The following is a 26,397-nucleotide window of genomic DNA, read 5'->3' as shown; positions in this document are numbered from 1 at the left end:
ACATTGGATGTGACACATGTTTCATGTTCACTTACTTTTAGCGTCAATCAGAAACCATCCAGCTCTGTGTCCTTAAAGAGTGACCGGTCCAATCATCGAGGCATTCATTTTAAATCCCAGCCTGTGTCTGCTGCAGAGAGGTGAGCTGTTAGTAACAAGAACTCTCTGATTTAAATTATTTTGATGTTTCCTGGTTTCTAAAATGCATCTCTGTAGCAGAGCAGTGTCTCCAAGGACACACAGGCTCAGCTGTAACTGTCAGTTTATCTGGTTTTAAGACACATTTGGACACAATTGGCTGTTTTTAACTATGTATTTTAATCAGAGGTGTAAATTTAGACCTCACACATCTGGATCCTAAACTATGATAGAAACAGCTGCTAGCAGTGGGTAGTTTGACTTTGATACGCTGCTCTAGAAAGCAAACAAAGGTTTGTGCAGCTCCTCTTCAGAAAAGTGTTCAGAGAGCAGCTGCTGTATTAGACAAAGGCTCGTCGTGTGAGCCCAGATGTGTGTAACAGCTGGATGAAGGAGAACCGTCACAGTCACGTCTCCATCCCGCCTTTATTAATGAACTTCCTGTTGCTCGCAGATGACAGGAACACAAATTGTTTGTGCCACGTGATGCTGCAGGATTTGTTAACATGTCCATGATGGTAACATCTCCTCGTCTAGCTGCAAACACATGAGCGCTCCTAACGGCAGCTATCACAGCCACACAGGCAGACTGTGTCTCACTGTTGCATTCAGGGACATTTGTTTTCCTGTAAAAAGCTGAACTCAAATCTAAGAGGACTGTTACTGACAGGAAACAGCTGCATTATCTGCAGTCTGTGTGATCACAGCTGCTTCAATCACTTTATCAGAGAATTGATCATTGAATAAAACATGTTTGTGTCTGCAGAGGTCAGAGGTCACAGTCTGCAGGATCCAGCTGTCCGTCTGTGAGGAGTGACTGGTCCAAACATCACCCTCCAGTCTTCAGTGGTGAACCTGGACCAACGAGGTCAGAGAACTGTGATGATTCCTTTACATGTTTGTGTTTTCCTGGATAAATATGACCAAAGATTCATTAAAAAGATAAAAATATTAGACTTTGTCCTGTAGCTCTGTGTGGCAGGCAGGACTGGACCCAAACACAACAGGATGAAGTCAAAGAGGCAGCTTTATTTCAGCTGTGAACATGCAAACAGCAGAAATAAGAAAACATAACTGTAGGTTTGCAGTGAATGAAGCCTCAGCTCGACGCTCCACTTTGTCCCTCTTTTCCTTCTCCAAACAGCCACATCAGGAGTCTTTGATGGAGTTTTAAAATATTTCATTACAAATGTCCAAAGATGGGTTCAGGATACCTGAATCCACAATTATTAAAGCTAAAAGAGTTCACAGGGTTTGGACTTTGTTAGGTGACGAGAGAACATCAAAGTGTTTTTTATCTTTAAACAGTATCTTTATCACTTCAGTTGCTCTCACAGCCCTGTTTGTTATTTTACCAGAGCTCTTATGTTTCACTCAGTGCTCCCACCAAACACCTTGGAGGACACATTAGTGTGATTTAGATTTCATTGGTGTAAACACCAGTCACAGAAGCTAACCCATGGAGGCAGCAGCAGGCTTTGTGTTTGGTAAAGTCTGTTGGCTTAAACTAAGAGAGTTTAGTTTGTTAGCACAAAGAGCTGTCAGCTAAAGCCCCGAATGCACTTTGAATACAGATGAACTGAGAAAAACACTTTAAATACAGCAAACAGTCAAACTGACAACAACTTTTTCTGCTGATCATCCACAGCAGTACATTTAGCATTCATGCTAGCAGCAGGCTATGACTGTCCACTCAGCACCAACACAGGTAGGAGTGAGCAGTGATGAAGCAGGACTGTGGGCAAATTTGAGCTACAATCCTATTGGCTTCTCGGTTTCTCCAAAGAAAAGGGGAAAAATTCTTGGAGTTGTGAAGATGTGAGTTGGTCTTGTTGTCGTGGGGCTGGAAGGATGCTGGCAGTGAAAGGCTTTTCATACAGTGTTCAGTAACAGAATGAGAAGAAAGCCACTGCACATGAAACAAGGTGCTCGTAGAGTTTGTTTACTGTGTTTGTGCCACAATGTCAGATCAGTTGTAGATTCACATGCAGACTTGTCCAGTGAAACCAATGCAAGTACTGCAGTACAGAGCAAAGACTAAGCAAGCAAGAAGAGCTCTCCAACTTTCTGAAAGTATCAGGATATTTGAGTGATAAGAAAAAGTGGATCGTGCAACAATGTCCCTCAGCACACAAAACAATCAAAGCAGAATAAATATAATGTTTTAGAAAGGCCGATCAAACACTTACAGGGACCTGAAGAGAGAGAAACCAACAAAATGTCATGGCTAACAGAGGAACTCAAGCACAGACTGAGTTCTGACAAACAAAAAGGTGACAGTTTATTTACCAAAGGGGTGAACCACAGTGCTCTATATATGTACAGTGAGTTGGGGAGGGGGTCCAGGGCTCCAGGGAAAAGAGGGAAGGGAGTCCACACTCACTCCTCAGTCACTCTTGTCCTGCTCTCCACTCACACAGCCACACACGGGAGTCATAAGTAAGCGTCTGTAACCAGGTTCGGGGAAATATATACTCAAAGTATACACAAAGTTAACCCAACTGGTGAATTTAGAGAGAGATTTCTTAGCAAGGAGCTGAGATCATGAACACAGGAGGGTCAATGTCCCAGCAACAAACTGCTCCATGCCGCAGCGTTAAATGGTTACCGGTAAGCCCAGGTGAATCAGCAACAGGTGGTGTAATCATCATAACTGTGTGGACCAAGAGCGAGAGGCCATTACAAGCTCCACCCAGGCAGGCCAAACGCTAGCAGGAGAGAGCAAAACATAAAACCTGAAAAGCCATCAAGAGCCAGCCAGAGAGACACAGAGTTTTATACTAGAAGAGAAACCTGCTCATCTTCATCATGTTTGTTTAAATAGTGAAAATCAGAAGTCTCTGTGTGTCAGACCACAGCTCTACACGGACACTTCTAAGCTGCTTCAGAGTGAACTGACCCAGATAATCTGCACACAGCGGCTGTAAAACAGTGAAAGTCATAACTGTCTCTCTCTGATGGAAAGCTTTTATTGTGAAGTCAGGAAGTCTGCAGGAAGTGTTGAGTTTGTATTCATCACTCAGTGTTTAATGAGACAGGCAGACAGGAACAGCAGCTCATTAGTGTTGATGAAATCAAAGGAACTGTGAGGAACTGCAGTTTGGTCAAATCTGGATGTTTTTCACTGACAATAAATGTTTTTAGTGATAAAGAAATGTGTTCACAGAGGAAGGAAGAGGAGTGGTGTTTGTGAGGAGGAGCAGCTGTCCTTCTGTGCTTTGTGTCAGAACGTCCTGAAGGATCCAGTCTCTACCAGCTGTGGACACTGGTTCTGCAGACAGTGCATCTCCTCATACTGGGACCAGTCTGCTTCATCAGGAGACTCCTCCTGTCCCCAGTGTGGAGAAAGATCCAGAACCAGAGCTGGACTGCAGAAAGCCAGTCAGAGCAGCTGTGTACAAAGTAAGACTGAACATCTGTCTGCTGATGGACTCATTTCTGAAAACTGGACTTCTTGTGTTGTTCAGACATTGAAGAGTTTTCTTTCTCTTTAGTCTCATTGTTTTTCTTTCTTTCAGCAGATGTTGGTCTGCAGGAGGTTTTAGATGAACATAAGATCAGTCTGAGGAGGAGATGTGAACGTGTGACTGAAGGAAGTGATGAAACAGGAAGTAGAACCCTTCTCAACAGGATCTACACTGAGCTCTACATCACAGAGGGACAGAGTGAAGAGGTTCATACCCAACATGAGGTGAGGCAGCTGGAGACAGCTTCCAAAATGGACGCCCTCCATGATGCTCCAATCAGGTGCCAGGACATCTTTAAAGCCTTACCTGACCAACAGAGACCCATCAGAGTGGTTCTGACCAACGGCGTGGCTGGTGTTGGAAAAACCTTCTCAGTGCAGAAGTTCACTCTGGACTGGGCAGAGGGCTTGGAGAACCAACATGTCAGTGTGGTGGTTCTGCTTTCATTCAGGGAGCTGAACCTGATCAGAGATGAGCAATACAGTCTTCTGGAGCTGCTCCATGTTTTCCATCCAACATTACAGAAGGTCACAGCAGAGAAGCTGGCTGTCTCTCAGCTTTTGTTCATCTTTGACGGTCTGGATGAAAGCAGACTTTCATTGGATTTCACCAACAGGAAGCTGCTGTCTGATGTCACACAGAAGTCATCAGTCAGCCAGCTGCTGACAAACCTCATCCAGGGGAATCTGCTTCCCTCGGCTCTCGTCTGGATAACTTCCCGACCTGCAGCAGCCAATCAGATCCCTCCTACATGTGTTGACAGGCTAACAGAAGTACGAGGCTTCACTGATGCCCAGAAGGAGGAGTACTTCAGTAGGAGATTCAGTGATGAAGAGCTGTCCAGCAGAATCATCTCCCACATGAAGACATCCAGGAGCCTCCACATCATGTGTAGTTTTCCAGTTTTCTGCTGGATCACTGCTACAGTTCTGGAGCACATGTTGACTACAGAGCAGAGAGGAGACCTGCCCAAGACCCTGACTGACATGTACTCACACTTCCTGCTGGTTCAGACAAAGAGGAAGAAGAACAAGTACCATGAGGGACATGAGACGAGTCCACAGGAGCTGACGGAGGCTGACAGGGAAGTTCTTCTGAAGCTGGGGAGGCTGGCGTTTGAACATCTGGAGAAAGGAAACATCATGTTCTACCAAGAAGACCTTGAGCAGTGTGGTCTGGATGTGACAGAGGCCTTGGTGTACTCAGGAGTTTGTACAGAGATCTTCAAAAGAGAGTGTGTGATCTTCCAGAAACCAGTCTACTGCTTTGTTCATCTGAGCATTCAGGAGTTTCTGGCTGCAGTCTACATGTTCCACTGTCACACCAACAGGAAGACAGAGGTGGTGGAGGACTTCTTGAGGATAGACTGGAATGAGGAGAAGTATGATGATGATGATGATGCAAGCAATTCGTGGAATGAGCCAGCTCTGGATGGGATGGTGGAGGACTTTTTGGGAAGAAAATACAACGAGTCCTCTCTGGATGATTTCCTTAAACGAGCCATGGAGATATCCCTCCAGAGTAAAAATGGCCACCTGGACCTGTTTGTTCGCTTCCTTCATGGCCTCTGTCTGGAGTCCAACCAGAGACTCTTAATAGGTCTGCTGGGTCGGACAGAGATCAGTCCAGGAACCATCCAGAGAGTCATCAACAACCTGAAGGAGATGAACAGTTATGAAATCTCTCCTGACAGAAGCATCAACATCTTCCACTGTCTGATGGAGATGAATGACCTCTCAGTACATCAGGAGATCCAAGAGTTCCTGAAGTCAGAGAACAGATCAGAGAAGAAACTCTCTGAGATCCAGTGCTCAGCTCTGGCCTTCATGCTGCAGATGTCAGAGGAGGTTCTGTATGAGTTGGACCTGCAGAAGTACAACACATCAGAATGGGGACGACAGAGACTGATTCCAGCTGTGAGGAACTGCAAAAAGGCTCGGTGAGTCCAGATGTGATCATTAACATCATTAATCAGTGTAGGTTAGTAGTTTAATTTTGAAAATAAAATCAGATTGTAACCACAAAGTGTTTGTGTCCGTACGCTGCAACCTTCCACACCATTCCTTTATTGTACAGACTCAGCAGCAGCTCCATGGATCCCAAATCCAAGAGTGGAGAACAGATTTGAAGTGTGTCACATCCATGCAGTCACAGCTGTTTCCACCATGTTTCCACTGATATTAATCCTGTTCAATGACACGTTTCATATCAGTGAATATGTTCTTTAGGACGTCCACTGACATGTTTAAGTGTCCTGCTGGAAATCACTCAAATCATCCATGAAATCCATGAAAAATCCTTTTAGTGTTTCTAACTTCACCCTCTGTCCTCTCTCTCTCTCCATCCTCCTCACTGCTTCTTTCACTGATAATCACACAAACATCGTATTCAGCTACAAAATAACACAATAATATCATCTGATGATCATTATTATAAGAGCAGGATCCATATTTGATATCAGTGTAACACACTGCTTGGTTATGTGCAGTCATCATCAGTGACTGTGGGTCAAACAGAAGCTCTCTGATTGGTTGCTGACCTTGGTCACCTGTCCACTCTCACCTGTTTGTGTTTGCTCTCTCTTTGCTGTCTCCATCCTCTCTCTCCTTTCTCTCCCTCTCTGTCTTTGTACCGTCACTCAGGTCCAATGGAAACAGTGACATTTACAAACCAATCAAAGACAAACTGATCCATGTCAGGTTATAACAATATTCAAAGTGAATACAGGCTGCTGCTGGACACAGACAGGTAACATCATTTTGACTTGCTGTCACCTGGATCTGGACTCATAAACACTGAAGCCCTGAACAGGAATACAAATCATTTTAATGGCTCAGAAAGCTAAAATGAGCCAATCATTTCTGTGTTTAGTTCCCCTGAAATCAGATCTGATATCAGCAGCTCTGAGTTCATTCATCATTATTGTCCAGTGATGAGATTTCTGCTCCGTTTGGTAACAGTCAGCAGGTTTTTCCTGCGTGTGGACGTGAACAGTCGTACCTGACAGCAGGTAGCAAACAGAGATCATCTTTCCAGCTGGAACTCTTCACTGAGCTGAACTCATTCAAAATGTTCTGGAGTCAAAACAGGAAACAGTCCAAATGTGTGTCTTCACTCTGACTCTGGATCAGATCTCAGTGACAGACTGTGGACATTATGGAAGCCTAAATGTGACACCATCTTCCTCCTTCATCTGCAGATTAAAGCCAAACAAAGATTCTCATTAAAGGTCTGCAGGTCTGAGAGAGACTCAATCGTTGTGTCATGTCAAACACAGTAAGAGGAGCTGAAGCACAGATGTGAAGATCAGATTCATCAGATTATTACCTCACTCTGTTTTGTCTTCATATACATTCAGTCTGTGTTTATAATGCAGATTTTCTGCTTTTATAATAAAACATTTTATATTTTCTATCATCACAGACTGAATCACTGTCAACTCTCAGATTCTCACTGTGAAGTTGTGGCCTCAGCTCTGAAGTCCAACCCCTCCCATGTGACAGAGCTGGACATGAGTAACAACTACATCGTCTGGGACTCAAGTGTGAAACTTCTGTGTGCTGGACTGGAGAGTCCAAACTGTCGACTGGAGACTCTGAGGTGAGTTCACTGACTGCGGCTGTTGTTTTTTTTTCTATATTTCAGGTCTTTGATTGATGTTTGAAACTTTCTTTAGTTCCTAAATGTTCAGGATGTGTCTGAAGACAAATGTGAAGAAGAAGTGAGTGCTTTCAGAAATGTTGTCTTTCCAAACGACTGAATAAAAGTTTTTCCTTTTGGCTCCAAACAGAAGTGACAGACTTGAACAGGGTTCATTTGAAGGCTGACAGAAGTGGAGTGGTGACGGGGAGATGTTTGACAGGACAGTGTTTCAGCCTCCAGATTAGCCAGCAGCTCATCATTTCCATATGGATATTCATCAACATTTTCTCACCAACTTTAATGGAAGTGTGATGTTTTCAGCTGGAGTGATGTTTAGGGTGGCCTCCCTCTCCTCTTCTTCTCCTCTTCCTCTTTCATTTGTGAAGCCACTTCTGCTGCTTTCATTCATTTGGAAGTTCTGTAGCTGAGTTTGGGAGAGACTAACAGCCTCGGCAGCAGAGGGGAGAAAGGCTGTAACACCACCACTTTACTCTGTTCTACCTGTCACATCATTTTATCAGGAAACAAATATGCTCATGTTTTTACTATGTTTGTCTTGAAGATGTAAGAAGATCACATGGTGCTTTTTATTATTGTGTTGGTTTGTTTCCTGTCTCTTGGATGGAGCCCAGCTGTGCGTGGCCCCTGGGCCTGTGGTCAGAGTGTGTGCTGGATAATCCGGCCCAGGATGAGGCCAAACTGACATGGGATGAAATGTCTGTCACATAATTGAGCTTAGTCTACTTTAATTTCTGCACAATTGAAAAACAACCAAAACTTTTTTCTGTCTTTTCTATGTTATACTGTAGACTTTCTTTGATACTGTGTCCAAAAGGAGCAGCTTTTACTTTGAAGGGGAGGCGTCTCTGTTTCCTCTTCAGGTTGGATGATGGAAGCAAACTAGTGTGTGATGTTCTTTCCGTGTTGCACTTTTTAGACGCTCCCTGAGCACTGGTCTCACAGCCAGCTGCACATAGAGACCAGTGTTGTTAGTCCAGGTCAGAAGATGACTTGTTGGAATGAAAATGAGCTTGTAGTTTGTCTGCTTTAATAATGTGACTGGAAAAAGGTGTTGGACTTCAAATATGTCCATTTCTTTCACACTTCACCTTTAAAAGTGAAGCCTTGTGGTTCCTGGAAGGAAAAACACGACTTTTTCAAGTCTTTGTCCTGTTTTTATGATAAATGTACGACTTTAATGTGAAACATTCAGAGTTTTTTTCTCTTGTTGTGTTTGTTTGAAGCTGCTTCCTGTTGGCTTCAGCTGTTTGGAGTTTCCATTTTCTAAACTTCTACATTCTGAACCTTCTTCAACTCTGAACAGATGATGAAACACTGAATGATTTCAAGCTCACACTTTGTCTAATAAACTTACATCTTTCATTCTTTATACAGATTGATGAACTGTGATTTGTCAGAGATCAGCTGTGATTATCTGGCAGCAGCACTGAAGTCCAACCCCTCCCATCTGAGAGAGCTGGACCTGACCTACAACAACAAGCTGCAGGATTCAGGAGTGAAGCATCTGTGTGGTTTCCTGGAGAGTCCAGGATGTGGACTTGAAACTCTGAGGTCAGTCAGCATGTTTTAGTTGTGCTGACACTAAACTGCAGACATCAGGCTGATATTATACTGATCCACACTGAGGATCTTCATGGTAAAGTCTGTTTTCTTCTTCTCTGGTTTAGTCCATTGACTGCAGCAGAACAATGTTCACATTTCAAACCTTTAAAGAAGAAGAAAAATCCTACACTGGATAATTCACTGTGAAACTCTCCAACTCTTCATTCCACCTTAAAGTCTGTCTGACACTGAAATCCAAAGCAAAATGTGCTTTTGCTTTACAGACAGCAGTCCAACACAAACATACACACATCATCCAAAACACAGTCCAACATCCAAATCTCCTCCACTGCCAGCATGAATGATGGGAAAGAGAAGGAGGAACACTCTGACATTCAGGGTTAGAATGAGTTTCATAAAGCAGACTGTGAAGATCAAAGCTGCATTAGAAAGCTTACATGAATGAATGAGTGGACAGAAGTGGACAGAGATCATCTGAAGCACTTCAAAGGCTTTAAATCAGCACATTTCTCTTTATTCTTTATCAACTCTGTTAGTTTCTCTCAGTTTTCTGTGGAATGAAGCTAACAGCAGGCTAATAAGATGCTGACCAATAGGTTTATATTAAAGGTTGTAATTTGTATATGAAAAAGTGCTTTGGCTCAGCAGGGATCAGCTTACATTTAGAATACAGCTGCTGGATGGGATTAGCATATCATAGCTATCTACCAAACTGCTAACCGGGGAATTTCAGGCCATCTATGGATCATTTTTGCTAACTGTTTATTCAGGTTAGGCTCACAGGGCTGGAGCCTGTGCCCTAGCTGTCATAGGGCAAGAGGCGTGGTCCACCTGCACAGGTGAGCAGTCCATCACAGGGCCAACAGAGAGAGACAGAGAAGCACTCTCTCACATCCACACCTACAGCCAATTTAGAAGCACCAATGAACCTAAGCAGCATTTCATTGGAATGTGGGACAACATCCAACCTCCACAGAAAGGCCAACAAGCTTCAACCTACAACCTTCTTGCTTTAAGGCACTAGTGCTAACCACTTTTCCCCATTTCAGCCCAAATCCTGCATCTTCCTGTTTCTGACTCCAGGCCAGCTCCACTAACACTTTCTCATCAGACACTGCCACCTAGTGGAGGAAATCTTAGTTCCATTTGAAGCTTCAGATTACAGTTAGTTGCTTTACAAAGAGGTGGAGGTGGTGGGGCCACAGCACCATCATCACTGAGTGCCATAGAACACTTAACCTTTGTTTCCATATGCTGGGAACTTCCTGTTGTTCGAAGGAGGACTGGAAAATGTGTGAAAATCTCCCAGTCAGCTCGTCACAGCACACTTCAATCATTTCCCTCCCACAGCATCAGGACCAGGGCTTTTTCTCTCTTTGGTCCCACTAAGAGATTTCCACACAAACACCTCATCAGTGGGACTCTCAGAGCTACCAGCCCTTTGCTACAGTCACAAAGCTCTTCATTGAAATCAATGATATCAAAGCTGGAATCAAATGAGTCCAAGTCTTCTGCTGATTCAGCATCACATTCATCTTTGCTCCTTGTTCTGCATCCCCACCATGGACTTCATTCCTTTCCAAGCCAGCCTTGAGTGTCCTTTAATCAGCTCATCCTCTTCTTTACTTTTACACCTGATTTTAGCTGCTTTATCTCTCTTTCAACAAGTTTCTGTGCCTCAATCTTTTCCTTCTCTCCCTCATAACAAGACAGCTTCTTCTGCCTGAGAACATGTTGGAGTGATTTACTAATCCAGGGCTTCTTATTGGGGAAAATACTTCCTGTTTTCAAAGTAATCCCCATTTTTCCCAGAAAGAAATGTAAGTAGAAATCTATGATCTAAGTGATGGTGGGAAATCAGTTTTACCCCGGTTCTTTTTATTCTTCGGGCCTCCAGAGATGCATCGGACTCAGTAACTCAGTAGTTATTTTCACAAAAACTTTATTCAGCTTCATGCATCTTCTAGAAGGGAAGACTTGCCTTTGTCTGTGAAACAGGAGCGACCCTATCATAAAACCCCCCATGGTGTGCTGCAAACTCTGTGTGTCTGTGTGTATCCACGAGCATGTGAGTGCCTGTGCGTTTGGATGTGTGAGTGTAACAGTTTAAGCACCGTGTGTGTCTCTGCGTACGTGACTTCCTGGGGATCATAAAAGTAACCTCACCCAAGCTACACCAAATTCCTTTAGACCACATACAAAACAGAGTTAAGATTTTACAAATATTGAAACCACCACTCTGCATCCACTGGGTCGTTGGCCTCTTGTTGTCTTACATTTACAGATCAGGTGGAGAGTCTCCTGCAAACCTACTTCTAAGTTATAACAATTAGGAGTTTTTATTAAAGGTACAAGCATCAGCATCAGCAACCCCCATCTGTAGCTTCCTGATTCCTTTTATTTATGACACCAGACCCCCAGTGTCCTTTCTCTCTAAACAATTACACACACTCTCAGGCCACAGCTAAACTAAACTGAAACACAGACCAATCCTTCCTTATTAGTGTGATCTAAACAAATTTAACACATTACATTCTAATAATTATTTTCTTGTACTCACAGTGAGAACATCAGCCTTTAAAAAGTCCCAGTGGGTGCAGTCAAAGCAGTCCCTCAGTCCCAGTATAGAGTCTTTGGTCCAGACTGGAACAACTGTGTGCCCAGTTTGAGCTCTCTTCAGTCCTGTGACCTGACAGACCCAGAGGGGCCATCACATCACATTTAGAAGCTCCCCTAATGGAGCCAAAACACATGTCCAATACTTAGTCTGTCTTGTTGGACCAACTGGAAGAAATGATTCAAGGACTTAGTCACAGAACAGAGATTCAAATCTCCAAAATCCAACTGGCTGCATCAGGACATATAGTCTGAAACTCTGCACAGTTTCCTGTTTGAAGCTGCTTCCTGTTGGCTTCAGCTGTTTGGAGTTTCCATTTTCTAAACTTCTACATTCTGAACCTTCTTCAGCTCTGAACAGATGATAAAACACTGAATGATTTCAAGCTCACACTTTGTCTAATAAACTTACATCTTTCATTCTTTATACAGATTGAGGGACTGTGGTTTGTCAGAGATCAGCTGTGATTATCTGGCAGCAGCACTGAAGTCCAACCCCTCCCATCTGAGAGAGCTGGACCTGTCAGGAAACAAGCTGAAGGATCCAGATGTGAACCAGCTGTCTGATCTTCAGCAGAGTCCAGACTACAGACTGGAGACTCTGAGGTCAGTAGAGTGATGGAGTGAGTGGGTGGTGCTGTCAGCAGTATTGTACTAAACACAGTCAGTATGAAACAAAGATCCAGTGTTTCCTGTAAAGCTGCAGCTTCTCAGTGAAGCTGTGAGAGGAGAATGGTGACAGGCTTCAGGATTGGACACAAACACTTCCTGTTTCTGCCTTTTTGTCACCTTTATGGTCACCATAGTAATGGCTGACACGCTCTTATCAAACACTGTCAACAGCCAATCAGCTCTCTGAACAAAGCAGCACGCAGACCAATGACTGCATTCATTTCCAAGTTTAAAGCAGTGAAGAACACAGTCTGTAGGTGAGGAAGAATTTAGTGAGAGCAGATGTTTGGATGGAATTCCTCCAGTTAACAGCTGGAACCGTCCATCTGGATTGTTGGGCTTGTTGTTGGGGTTCCTACAGAGCTCAGAGTGGACACACCAAGGTTCTTCTAATGAATGAAAGTCCAAACTCAAACTAGGAGGGAAAAACATTTTCATCAACTTCAATAAAAATCCAAAGATTAGAAAAAGTGAAGCAACAATAAGTCCTAGTACAGTCCCAGCACTGAAGTCCCTGCTGCTCTTTATACTGGATGTGCTGCATCACTGACTGACAGCTGATGAAGAGTCTCTGGAAACACTCGTTTATCTCCTCTGCTCTTCCTTCTTCTCTCTGCAGGTGGTGATGATGGTAAGCAGGACGGTGTGTGTGCTGAGAGAGGAGGAGCTGTGTCCTGATGATCCAGAGAGGTTGAAGCAGCAGCAGCTTGTGTGTAGAGACGCTCTGACTGGGTCATGTTACTGGGAGGTGGAGAGGAGAGCTTCATCCAGCAGTTACTGACAGAGGAATGAGAAGAAGTGCAGATGACTGTCAGTGCTGCAAAGTGAACTGCTCTGAGAACAGCTCCACTGTCAGACACAATGTAGAGTCCAGCATCATCCCTGTGTGTCCCTCTGGATCTGACAGAGGATCATCAGTGTATCTGGACTGCTCTGCTGCTGCTCTGTCCTTCTACAGTCTCTGCACAGTCTCTGTCTGACTCTGGCTTCAGATCCTCCTGGATCAAACTCACCTGGAAAGACTTTCAAACATCACTCAATAGATTTGAATACAGAATATATTTGATATATACTGTAGATGTACTGTAGAGTTGCAGTTTGTCACTTGTAAATACAGTCTGTGAGCAGCTATGAGCTGAAAGATCTTTCTAGAAACACAAAATGTTTTCACTCTTCTGTTGCTTTTTCATATATTTCCACAACATTAATATTGATCCCACCTGTCTCACCTGTTTCATGCTTTTATACATAATAACAGGACACGTGTGATCTGAGCGCTGCTGTGGTTGCTGTGCTGCACGTCTTCATTTAGATAACAGAGACATCTAGTGGTTCAGAGGGAGAACTGCAGGAGGTGGAGCTGTGTTTTAGCATGGAAAACTTTTTATCTTTTAGGCGCAGATACAAATATGACAAGTATCAGTGTAAGATACAAAAGGTCAAATCAGTTAGCAGAGGGAACAGTGATCACACAGCAATGTAAGAATAGAAACATAACAGTGAATCTGGACATGTATACAGATGGAAGCAAACAAACAGGATGTAACACTACATTAAAGCCACAAATGGGAAGAAAACAAAGTCAAAGGAAAATATATTTGATCTCAGGAATCCAAATCAGATGCTTTAGAGCAGGGGTCGGCAACCTTGGGCACGCGTGTCACAGCTGGCACGTGAAGGGTTAACTGATGGCACGACCATAGCTGGACTGGCCATCGGGCATACCGATAGTGATTTTTCATTTTTATGGGCCGATGATGGGTTTTTTTGTAACGGTATAAACGATGGAAGGTGGTGGATTGGCCAGATGCTGGTCGATGTGTAAAAATAAGTCAGTTGTTTGGTGGTGGCTATGGATGAGCTTCCACAGAGGCAGCAGGTGGATGAGGGAAAGGGGAGGCAGGAGTAGGAGAGACCCGAGGCGGCCGCCGGTGTTGTGCCAAACTAGTGGTTTAAGGTCCACTTCAAAGGTGTTCTATGTTCTATGTTGGTCAGGTTAATCAAAATGGAAACTGTTGAACGTTTCAGAAGTTTAAACATTAACCAACATGGTCCAGCACTAAACATTGTAAAGCCTTTAGTTTTTGGAGAGAAGATGCTGCCATTTTTCTTTAAATGTTTCATTTTCTCACTTTATTTGAAATACTGGTTTATAGGATTTGAAAATGATTGCATTCTGTTCTTAATCATATTTAACACAGCAGATCAAATGTAGGGAAGTGGGTGTTATATTCAGATTGTGGGATACATTTAGGAAATGTAAAACTTTTGATGTTAATGTTGTTTATTTGCAGGGTTTAAAAATAAATGTGTTTACTGTTTGAAACTCATACTTGGCCTTCTACTCTTCATGGCTACTTAACCAAGCTAACAGGGTGGACAGTCTGAGGAGCTGGGAAAGAAAAGTGTCTGAACTGCTTTAAATTTCTTGAAGACATTTTATCCAAGAAGTTTCTTCAGTTCTGAGAGCGACTGGTGGAGAATCCCAGGTTTAGGTCCCGTGTGAGTGTCCCCCTAAGAGGGTCATGGACTCCCTATTGATCCTCTGCCTAATCACACGAGCCACGGTGTGAAAACGACTGTAGGTTACAATCAGCCAAGGGCTGTTTCCCAATTCAGGGTCTGCAGCCTCAAAGGCTGCATTTTAAGGCCGATTACATCACAGCAACGCAACAAAGGTTGTCCCAATTCAAAGGCTGCTCGAAATGTGGCCTTCAAATGCGTCCTTCATTTCCCTGAATTTTAAGGATGTGGCGGTGTAGACTTCATGACCCAACATATCCCAGACTCCATAGCGCGGCGGTGGGTGTGGATAATTTTGCCGAAAAAAATGGCGGAAGAGGGGCGGCCGAAGAGTAAACTTTTAAAGTAAGCACTGAATATTATGTCACTTATTTATGTGCAAATGTTTAATAATGAAGAACATTAAAACATTACTGTTGGCCACATATCGGCAAAGTTATGTGACATTAGTGATGTTTGTACTTTCAGTGTTTACTTGGTTTTAAAGCCTTTACTTCAAAATATACGCTGTTCAATAGTCGACCTTAATCCTACAGAGAATGTGATGATTTTATGGATAATTAAACTCAGTCATATATCCACAAACACAACAAGCTGAAAGTCAGTGATGCTGCTCGGTTTGCAGTCCTGAATATCACGGCACAAGCAGGATTCACTGCACTGTTAATGTTAGCTATGTTATATTGCTGCCTCTGTTCGGTGGTGTCGAGCCAAACGGACTTTAACGTGTGTTTGAACGAGCTGACGGTTCATTCGTTAAGCTGAAAGAAAGATGCTTTAATCACAGCAGTCACACATGTGTCCACTGTACCATCTGGGAACTCTTCTTGTTTAGCACTCGTAATAACACAAACACTAAATCCTCCTGTTTGTAGCAGTGTCTACACCTGAGACTGTCACCTGTCTGTCTGTCCTGCACTCTCTCTCTGTTTCTTTCTCTCTGATTGTGGAATAAAAGTATGAACATGTATTTATAAGTTACACTTGTGTTTGAATCCTGCAGCTTATCACACATTTGATTTCCATGTGTGACAACTGCAAGTGTCCAGAGTGAGGACAGACTGAGGGACCCACTGCTGCACATCATCTGTGAGGCTTTGCACCCCTGATGATCCACCAGGACAAACTCAGCAGTGTGTGAGGAAGAGGAGGAGGAAGAGCCAGCAGCAGCTGACAGATGGAGAGAATAGACAGACTGTTCCCTGTTTGTGAAGGACTGCTAGGAAAGTTTAACATAACTAATTGTCTGTCCTAAATCAGTCTTATTAGGTAATGTTCAAATAATTTGATCATCCCAGTGTTTTCAGTGTGGGAGAAAGTACTCAGGACCTTCAAGTTGCACACTATGAAAGGCAGCAACAAGTTTAATATTCAGAAACCTAAAGTATGCAGCTGAATGGAGCTAAAAATAAATGTTTGTTTCAGTTCTATGAAGCTTTGAGTATTTTGGATTAGTAGCACTGCTGTGTTTGTTGCATCATATTGCTGTAATTGTTTATATGCTTTATATATTCTGAGGTAAGTTGATCTATAGTGTTACATCATATTCTATAAGGATGTTATGTATTTGTAGACTTTCTGCCCAGTTTGACCCATTTAGCAGAAGTCAGCCTGTTTAAGGCTCTGATATCTATTCTGTGTGACTTAAAGCAGTTATGACACGGTCTGATTTTCTCACCCAATAAAGGAATATTTCATATATCAGTCTACTCTTCATTCTATCAGACACAGTTTTCACAGCTCGTACATTTTGTTTTTACACATATATGTAAACATTGAGCCAAAGTTCATCTCTACTTCCTCCTGCATCTCCCTCAGTTTCTACGGCGTACACCTCGGATGTCCCAACCAAAACAAGGAAAAGGAAAGGTTAGACGTTATGTTATTGTAAATGTACAAAACACATGACAGGTTCGTTAAGTTTGATAAGATTTCTTTTTTCATTCTTTTATTTTCTTCAGTTTTACAGACCTCGTGTAAATATTTCATTTGTTATTTTTCAGAATGCCGAAACTTGGACTTCCCGGATTTGAACTGTGCCTGACTGACTATCCATAAGCTTTTGTATTTGATGAATCTTCACTAATTCAGCCACTGAGTTTGTATTTCGCTCCAAATAGGACATTAAATGGTAACATACCACCTGATACGACCTGGTCGTGTTGCCTTCCTGATGTTTACGTTCTTTAAAGTCCTCCTGACATCATGCTCAGAAGGAGTGATTGATGTGGAGGTGCTCCTTCCCATTCAGTAACATCTGCTTCAGTTAGTTTTGCTTGTGAGCCACAATGTAAACAGTGTTGCTTTGCTGACATGCACTCGATGCTGGCAGTACAAGCATTGTAGTGGTTCTTATGTTTTTGTAAACTAATTGTATAATATATTGAGCCACAAATGTTTATAAGCTCCTTTTTGTATGCAACGTGCATGTCTTTCTGAATTAATTGTTTGTTCATATCATGTTTTTCAGGAAAAAGAAGAAGTTAAAGTCAAGTGGAAGCCCTGCTCAACATGGTATGTAGTAACAACTTTGTTGGACGGGAACAGACATTCATATTGTTGATAAATAGTTATCACCTCAATTTGAATTCATGTATTTGGACTAAAGTAAATTGGGAGCTTTTAGCTGTCAAGCTGCTCTTCTGTGAGGAGCTTGATAGCTGTCCACCTCCAAAGTCCATTATGTGTGTTGGAGGTGGACATGGTCAAGACTTTTAAGAGTAGGCATAAGACTTTACTTCTTTATAGAGCTTATAGTTAGGGCTGGTTCAGGTCAGCCCTTATGCTGTCATAGGACCAGACTGCTGGGGGTTAGTGTCCCCCCCCCCCCCCCCCCCTCTTTCTCTGTCTGTCTCTTTCAGGGTTATGCAGGCTCAGTATTGGTTAAAGATGCAGTCACATCTCCTTTTACTAAAAACTCCTCCTCTCCCTCACCACCATCTGTAAACATACATGTCTCAGTAATGCAGTTACTAGCTAAACTTCTTCCCTGGAGTTTCTGTGCTCTCTCATCCAGCAGGTTCTGAAGGATCGTGGCTGCTGCTGTGGTCCTGCTTGACGTCTACTTCATATATTATTACTCTCTGACTTGATTTGATTAATTTATATTACAATGAAGGTGTATAAAGCATGACATGAATATAGAAGATATTTTGTCCTAAAAAATTGTCATGTGTCACAACCTAAATGATCCTATTTTGTGTTTGTGTGTGGTTGTTGTTTGTTATGTTTTTCTCCTGACAGTGGCAAAGTGTGGGATGACACATGGGAACCTGCAGTTTTACACACAGTAAACCAGGCACCACAGGTCGCAGAGATCGCACAGTTCACAGTTTGTAGTTCAGCATAAAAGTTCAAAATAAAATATTTACTATACAATTCTAACCAGTGTCAGTCTCTGTTTCACTCTCTAATTGTGGCTTAAGTACCTAACACATTCATGAATCTGATCGATCAATAATATCTTCCCAGCACTCGATATCTCATAGTTTTACATATCAGCCAACATTATTGTCTACATGCTCATAAATATAGAAGTGACTTGGCTATTATAACATATTGCAAGTTAAAGTAATACTGCACTGCACGTAAAGTAAGTAACATCTTGTAGGAGGTGATTAGGGTCAGCAGTACTGTGTATGGGAGCCTAAAGCAAAGTTAACTGCACCAGTACCAGCTTCACAACATATTGTATATTATACGTTTCTACCTTTTTGTAATATGTCATCTGTCATGTTTAGATGCAGTGACAATTGCACATTTGGAGTCGTGGTCATATGTGGTTTTTGTATACAGGGTATTATTTTTTTTTTTAATTGTCATGTTTTTCTATTTTTCTTGTTTGTTTGCACATCATTATTGAGTGCATATTGCATATGTAACATTATTTTTATTGTTAATATTATTATTAGATACCAAAGATAGAATTTGATTAAGGGTTTTCCTGTCAAAATGTCAATAAAAATGCAATTACACGCGTAAACAATAGGAACAAAATACACTTTTAAAAAGTCTGTTGATCAAATATTGATTTTCAAAAAATTCTAGAGGAAAATAATTTGCACGAGTTTACGAGTTTACTCGTGTCATTGTATATATCCAGGAATATGTGCCTGAGGATAGTTGTCATGAAATCAATATTAAATCAAAGTATTCCTTAATTACCACAGCTGGCATGAGTTCTCCAAAGCTGCCTGCTGTCTCAGGATCTGTCTCCAAAAAGAACCAGGGAGCGCTAACATGTTATGTTCTAAACTGATGAAGAAAATGCACATTAAACATAGTATAAACTCACTATGTTAAGTAATGTGAAGAGGATGCCTTTAGCTCCTATTGGGTTGGTTCCTTGATCAGTGCAATACAGAATCATTGATCGGGTTTGATGTAATGTCCTTAAAACACGTCAAAATGAGGCTCTGTAGTCTGTGTGGCCTCCACATGCCTTTATGACCTCACTACAACACCTGGGCATGCTGCTGATGAAGTGGCAGATGGTCTCCTGATGGATCTCCTCCCAGACTCCAGGACTAAAGCATCTGCCAACTCCTGGACAGTCTGTGGTGCAGTTGGTGGATGGAGTGAGACATGATGTCCCAGATGTCCTCAAATGGATTCAGGTCTGGGGAATGGGCGGGCCAGTCCACAGCATCAATGCCTTTGTCTTGCAGGAACTGCTGACACACTCCAGCCACATGAGGTCTAGCGTTGTCTTGCATTAGGAGGAACCCGGGGCCACCCGCACCAGCATATAGTCTCACAAGGGGTCTGAGGATCTAAATTCAGCACCTAATGGCAGTCAGGCTACCTCTGCCGAGCACATGGAGGGCTGTGCGGTCCCCCAAAGAAATGCCACCCCACACCATTAGTGACCCACTGCCCAACCATTATGCTGGAGGATGTTTCAGGCAGCAGAAGGTTCTCCAATATGTCTCCAGACTCTGTCACAAGTACTTAGTGTGAACTTGCTTTCATCTGTGAAGAGCACAGGGCGCCAGTGGCAAAGTTGCCAATCTTGGTGTTCTCTGGCAAATGCCAAACATCCTGCACGATGTTGGGCTGTAAGCACAACCCCCACCTGTGGACGTCGAGCCCTCATACCACCCTCATGGAGTCAGTATCTGACCGTTTGAACAGACGTGCATATTTGTGGCCTGCTGGAGGTCATTTTGCACAGCTCTGGCCTTTCTTTCCTGCCCCACAGTACCTTTCCTTATCTTTTGTTTTCTACTCTTTTACTTGTCTTTGATCACGGTTGTCTTTCTAGATAATTAATTTCATTTGTTCTGGGGTGAGTCACTGGCTCGGGTGCATTCTGGGACTGTCAGTTCACCAGTGTGCTGGCATGCTTCTTAACAAACACACCACTACAGCAAACATCTCAGTTGTACTTGTTGATTTCTTCAACAAAACACTGAACAAAAAATGTCGTTGTGAGTGTGCTGCCTGGTGCTTTTACATTTTGTGATAATTTGAGCAGCCCATAAATTAAATTATGATATTGTATCTGAACATGTACACTAGTCATTAAATTAGATGGGAAAGAATGATTCAGGGTAAACAACTGCACCAAGGGAATTACATTTTTCTTCTCAACATGTAAAATAACTGTTGATAAGCAATTTCTAAAACAGACATTATAAAAATCACATTAAACAGATGTGATGAACTTTTTATTTTACCAAACATAACATCAATGATGACACAATCAGTCTTCATCAGAAGTGCTCAAATCACTCTCAGCAGCATCGTCTGGAATGTCCTCCTCCTCCTGCGAGTCCATTTCCAGGAGTGGTTGGTGGCTGAGGATTCTCTTGTACACGTCCTTTACTTTGAGCATTTCAGCTTTCAGTTCACTTTGTTTTTAAACCAGGCTATGGAGTCCTTTCTGTGCATCCTCCGACATGCCAACAAGGGAGGCTGTAAAAACGACAAAACTATTAAATATAAGTAAAACAAACAAACAAACAAAAACCTCACCTCATAAACACAAGGAATTAAAATCATGTAATTAAACTTTTTTTTAAGGGAGAAGGCAGTGTTAGCTAGCAACCCAAATATAGGTAAAAGATCCAGTAAGACTTTAGCATCTGCTCTTATTTTCAATCAATTCATTACCAAATGTATAAATAAATGAAAGATGTGCTTACAGTCTGAGGAGATTGTCCCCAACACCACAGATCGCATTCGCAACACTGTCCAGTGATGCTGCATCTCCCTGCAAAGGATCATCTCCTCCTCTCTCAGGCGCCTCACAGCCATCACCTTCTCAAAGACCTTTCTCTTTGTCCGGAGGTCAGCAGCAGCTACAGTTTAACAACATCAGATGGGAAAACATAGTAGCATATTATGATTCAAGAACAAAACATTCAACTACTGCTCAGATACTGGGAGTTTGTTTAAAAAGGATATTTAGAAATCAAGAGCTTACGTTCACTTGTGCTCTGCCAGGGCCAAACGTCGGTCTGGATGAGGGCATCACTGGATACGATTTGCTTTGTTGGTTCAGCGAGCTTGTTGTAGTCGTCAACAGCAGCCGCCAAGCGTTTCTTCTCATCTAAGATGACCTTGTGAATTCTGTGTCGCCTCTTGTTGCTATCTGTAAATAATCATAAAAAAGGAACACCTTCACATAATGCATATATTTACATTTTAATCTACACTCATCAATTTGTTTGCTAGAACAAATCACATCCAGCTTAAACAAACCTGGATCTGATTTTATTCTGTTTACAAAGTAGCTGTACAAGCTGTACAAACTGAGCATCAAACGGTCCATTTCAAAGAAACTGTGACACCATTTTGTCTGTAAAGACTTTGTGTTCGCACTCTGATGATGACGACAAGCTCCTCTATTCGTGCCTGCAACGCTCCAAGGCTGCCATCAGTTTGATCCGTTTCTAAGTGAGAGGAATATTAATCAGAATACAGGATGAGTAACAGTCACCAAACTACAGTGGACTCTGTAATCACTGACTTGATGATATTCATTATAAGACATCTGGAGCCTTCATGTGCTGCATTATCATGAGATAACAAGTATGTTGGTGTTCAGGTTTATAAAACCAACTAGTACGACATCACTTCAACCCAGGTCCAATCCAATTTGATCAAACGCAACAACTCTGCCATCAATTGTGCTTTTACAAGGCTTATTTTTCATTGTTTGTTGACACTGTCAGAAAGATCTTAATTCTAAGTTCTTTAATGAGGCCATGGTGGGTCCTGTTGTTATACACGAGTGCATTATATTGAGACTCACCTTCAGCCCATTGCTGCACATCGGCCACCCATTGCTGCAGTGTGTCGTCATCCACACCCAGCTCATTTCTGCTCGCATTCAGGCTCTCCACTTGTTCTCTAAGGATCCTTATGATCTAAGAACACATTAATAAGTGTCTTTCATATTGACATTTTTAGAGTACTGGTGTTTTTCCCCCATTACCACACACATTAAAATGGGTGTTGAAAAAATGACCTTTAGATATCTCTGGCTCAAAGTGCGGCCCAGTTGTTCCACTTTCCTTTTGTTCCAGCCCAAAGCCAGGAGGCTCAGCATGTCTGTTCATCCTGCATTTCAGTTAGTATACAAATAAGAATGAATGAGCAGGAGACTGAGTGGAATCTCACACACAGACACACACCTGCTTTAGACTTGTACTTCGTTGTGATGGCCGCCCTAGACAGGTAACTGTTTACTTGTTCCACCTCTTCTCCAACTGTAGAACCGGCTGTTACGGTTCTGGGTCAGTGTTGACCCAGCATTTTGAGTTTCTTATATTTTGGTTTATTTTTGCATTATGGATTGTTTTCTGATGTTCTGGTGCTTTGTTTATTATTATTATTATTATCATTATAGATGTGTTTCTGTTACTGCAATATCACAGTCAGCACAAAGGAATGGAAGAGACAGTCAGTCCAGACACCTCACAACTACTTGTTTGCCACACTGACACACACGGTGTGACTGTGGATCCAGAGTAGCTAACATATTGTCTGTAAGACAAGGCCTGGCCTCTTTCCACTTTTGCGAGGACACCATGTTTCTGATCTCCCAGTGAGTAGCAGCTGACAGAGACGATGTCTCACAAGTCATTGCTGCATCCTCTTCTCCATCCTCCAACAACTGAAGGAGCTCCTGACGAAGCACCTCAGTTCCACACACTAACAGAAAAGAAAATAAAGAAACTCTTCCACAAAGTGAAAAACACTCTAGGCAGTATGTTTCTTAGGACTGCACAAAAGCCCTGCCTAACTCAACTATAACAACAAATATAAAAGTAAACTTTCAAAAAGGAATCACAATATATAAAAGAAGGTAAAGTACCTCTTGTTGGGTTGACACTGGCAACATAACTAGGTTCTTCACGTGGACATTGATGCTGATCTGCAGACACTGGGGGGAAAAAAAGAGATTGAAGAATATTTACTTACTGAAATTCTTTGGTGAAAACAAGTTGTGAGATAAAATCAATGGTTGTGAGAATACTGACCACGTGGCATGCAACTAGTACTTCGACTGGATGATGGTCTTTGAGGAATAAAATCTCTCTGTCTGTCACGTTTTTTCCAGCGCACTGGTCTTGGCTGAGGTTCACTCTGTGCATCATTCTACACAATTAACAAGGAAAAAATGCAACACCTAAAATACAGTCCATGATTAAAGCAAAGATTATCAAACATCTTAAGTTAACCAACTTAATTTCACATAAACTTATATATAAAATTTATAATATATATATATATCAAATAATATAACATTTACTACGTAAAATAAATTCGACAAGTGTGTTCTTTAACAATTGTTTCCACTACATCACATTAAAAAAAATGTTACCTGCATATCTTGAAGGAGTTTGTCAGCAGCTTGAAGCTCTTCCTCCAGCTCGAGATCCTCTGAATCACTCATCATTTTTGCAGAACTCAGTGACATAAACACATAACTAACGCAATTCAAATGATTTTCAGTCTTGGCGCTCTGTTTAACGTTAGCAATTAACGTTAGCATCATCAGTTTGTAAATAGCTAGCAGAACTCTTAGCGCAAAAACTGCTTTAAGCACCATGTGAGGCCATTTTGCAACACACAAATTCTTTAATGTTTGTAAGAGATTTAATCCATCAACGTTGGATTAAATGGCTAATGCTGCATTAGCCACGTGTAAACGTAACCTAGCAAGCATGCTGACGGTAGCTGTAGCCATTTTTAAATGCATTAAACCGTTTCCGAGATCAGTCACCTCTGTTTGTTTGAAGCTTTTATGAAAAACAAACTTTGAAACACACATCAAGGTATTACTTTAAACAAAGTAATCTTACATTTTTTTACATACCTGCATTAGAATTAATCAGTTTCGCCTCCTTTTTCTTATTCTTATAAACGGGTCTCTCTGTTCTCCCATCATCCTTTGCTTACACATGTTACGTCTGATTGGTTGGAGCCGAGCGCATCCAAAACTAACAGGAATGGTGGATAAAACTATAAATGTGTCTTACGTGGGAAATAAAAATAATAAACCCAACCAAGGTTTATGTACGTTAAATCTGCGCACTTTCAGATCGTGAATAAATTTGGAAAACACTGTGTGATGGCCACAACATGAAGCAATTTTATTGTTGAATTATCAGTGACACTTTCGTGTGTTTTTGTTGAGAAATGTTAACGATGTCATTAAAAGAAAGCTTTGAATTAGGGAGAAAAACACGTCGGGGGAGAGGGTCCCCGGTTCTCCAGTTAGATTGTGCTTCATGTTTCACCGTGACGGGGTTATTATTGGAGTAAATGGATGGTGGAGCCTCTGCTCGAAGCGTCTCTGATCGCCGTGAGCGGGTTCATATTGGAATGAATTGACAACCCACAGCGTCACATAAAAACGTGGAAGGGTACCTTTAGCGTCAGCATGAGAAGTTAAGGGACGTGACAAATCGTCAGTATTTTACACGTCGGGAGTGAGAACGGGTTGTTTATATACTTTCCTCAGACAGGCACGAACATTTTCACACTTTTTTCTTTTGTTTAAACACTCTTAAAGTTCAAACCTTCGTAGAAACATAAGTCCAGTATTATACAATGAAATCGTGCAAAACGTTTCGTCTGCATTGTTGTGTTTGTCGGGAAGAAAACTTACAAACATACAGTGCAGCACTTCAGAGTTACACTGCTAGCGATCGAAGATTTATATAAATTTGAGAAACTAAACTCATTCTGTACTGTACAGCAGCGGTCTACAACCTTTTTTGCACCACGGTCCAGTTTAATGTCAGACAATGTTTTCACGGAGCTTTAAGGTGTCGGGGATAAATACAACAAAATAAAATGATACAGACAAAGACAAAAACGGTGGTATTTTGTAAATCACTGTGTGATTGTGCAACTTTATTAGCAGCGTCCTCCTGAAATGCACCAACAACATTGAGAGTAGCATCCTCCTCTCTGCTTCTTAATGCTCTCTGGTCGCTATGGTAACGGGTAAATAGTTCTTTCAAAATAAGACACACGACCACAACACGGGAAAAGACCCAGGGAACCCATCTTAACGATGAAAAACCCTGAAAACCATACTCTTCACACCCGAGCCTCACCTCTCGCGGCCCGGTACCAAACGGGCCCGGGTGTTGGGGACCGCTGCCGTACAGAAGACACAGCGCTAGATTGATTGACAATGGTCTACAGCAATCAGAACGCACAACACAATGTGCTGTTAAAGAAAAAAAATGAGCGAAACAGCGAGTCCGCAAAAGGTGAACTACGTTACAGTGAGGAACCACTGCACAATAATTTCCAGTAGCACTGCTGATATATAAAATGATGAGTTTTGAGGTTGTCTTTAAACAAGTGCATTGTACTAGAAAAGGGTGTTTGAAGTAGGGGTGCACCGATATCAGCCTCAATACCACATTTTCTAAAGTACTCGTACTCGTTAAAAGTCCCCCGATACCACGGTCTGAGACCTGTCTATGTTTGAACGGCATGTAAGGGGTTAATCACAGGCGTCGAGTGCCCGCCCCCACGCCCTCAGAGCTGAGAGACGGGCAGGCGAGACAAGTCAGCCGTGTGGAACTATTTCAAAGTGAACGAAGACGCGAAAACAAAGGCAGACTGCAAATTGTGCTCAGCGAAATTGTCCAGAGGAGGCTCAAAAGGTATCACATTTAACACAAGTAATTTAATCAAGCACCAAAATCCCAACACAACAACGAGTACAAAGAGTTTACCCATGCTTATTATCACAGAGGAGCATAGCTGATGCTATAGCAGTGGGACGGAAAATAGTTGGGCATTTTAAACATTCCGCCTTAGCCTACTCCCGCCTCGAGGACATTCAGGGACAGCTCAACCAGCCAATAAAGAGACTGCAGCAGGACGTACAGACGCTCTGGAACAGCACGTATTACATGCTCCAGTCCCTCATTGAGCAAAAGCAAGGGCTGGGGGTGTATGTGTCCGATTATGAACTCCCTGACTATCTCACCGCTCACCAATGGGCTCTTATGGAGACGACTGTTGCCATCCCCGCCCAATTTGAGGAACTAACTAAAAAAAGTGAGCAGCTACGACGCACTAGCCTCTGATGTCATCCCAGCTGTGACTGTGCTAGTGAGACTTCTAAACAGAGAAACAGACGAGTAAATACCTCTCAGCCCCATGTAGCAGTGTGGAAAGTGAAAGGCTTTTTAGCTCAGTGTCACACGTTATAGATGAAAACAGAAACAGTCTGACTGCTGATAATGCAGAAAAGCTACTTTTCTTAAAAAAAACC

General features: G+C 42.3%; 2 protein-coding genes across 6 annotated transcripts in view; one reads left to right on the top strand and one right to left on the bottom strand.

Annotated features, from left to right (window-relative positions):
- LOC146523714 (protein NLRC3-like) overlaps window positions 1-14,406 on the top strand; it is a 48,380-nt gene extending 33,974 nt beyond the window's left edge. The window contains exons 2-8 of one of the 4 annotated variants that reach the window (XM_085153951.1): window positions 42-140; window positions 905-1,006; window positions 3,305-3,540; window positions 3,660-5,544; window positions 7,029-7,205; window positions 8,643-8,819; window positions 11,880-14,406. In XM_085153951.1, coding sequence (XP_085010077.1) covers window positions 42-140; window positions 905-1,006; window positions 3,305-3,540; window positions 3,660-5,544; window positions 7,029-7,205; window positions 8,643-8,819; window positions 11,880-12,066 — 2,863 coding nt within the window. In that variant the 3' untranslated portion in view covers window positions 12,067-14,406. Of the gene's footprint in view, window positions 1-41; window positions 141-904; window positions 1,007-3,304; window positions 3,541-3,656; window positions 5,545-7,028; window positions 7,206-8,642; window positions 8,820-11,879 lie in introns of all 4 variants that reach the window. The other 3 variants (XM_085153950.1, XM_085153953.1, XM_085153952.1) reach the window with 3 other exon arrangements.
- A 6,093-nt stretch (window positions 14,407-20,499) lies between these two features.
- Window positions 20,500-22,224, bottom strand: LOC146523713 (uncharacterized). 2 transcript variants are annotated; one of them, XM_085154021.1, is made up of 6 exons: window positions 22,117-22,224; window positions 21,901-22,015; window positions 21,437-21,538; window positions 21,070-21,237; window positions 20,789-20,944; window positions 20,500-20,558 (listed from the first exon to the last, which is right to left on the bottom strand). In XM_085154021.1, exons 1-6 carry the CDS (start codon window positions 22,195-22,197, stop codon window positions 20,503-20,505), a joined length of 678 nt encoding a protein of 225 aa, XP_085010147.1. In that variant the 5' UTR covers window positions 22,198-22,224; the 3' UTR covers window positions 20,500-20,502. The 2 variants fall into 2 exon arrangements, with proteins under 2 accessions (XP_085010147.1, XP_085010148.1); XM_085154022.1 differs by lacking the exon at window positions 21,437-21,538.
- Window positions 22,225-26,397: the final 4,173 nt, after the last annotated feature.

The sequence above is a fragment of the Neolamprologus multifasciatus genome, chromosome 3 (assembly GCF_963576455.1).
Source record: "Neolamprologus multifasciatus chromosome 3, fNeoMul1.2, whole genome shotgun sequence".
Classification (NCBI taxonomy): domain Eukaryota; kingdom Metazoa; phylum Chordata; class Actinopteri; order Cichliformes; family Cichlidae; genus Neolamprologus; species Neolamprologus multifasciatus.
Note: the sequence above shows the minus strand (reverse complement) of the source record. Positions and strands in the feature narration are given on the sequence as shown.

Coding starts and splice junctions, on each gene's coding strand:
- LOC146523713 (XM_085154021.1), bottom strand. CDS start 22,197: ATGCTGAGCCTCCTGGCTTTGGGCTGGAACAAAAGGAAAGTGGAACAA. Junction 20,945..21,069: donor CTGGCAGAGCACAAGTGAAC/GTAAGCTCTTGA, acceptor GTTAAACTGTAG/CTGCTGCTGACCTCCGGACA. Junction 20,559..20,788: donor GGGGACAATCTCCTCAGACT/GTAAGCACATCT, acceptor TCGTTTTTACAG/CCTCCCTTGTTGGCATGTCG.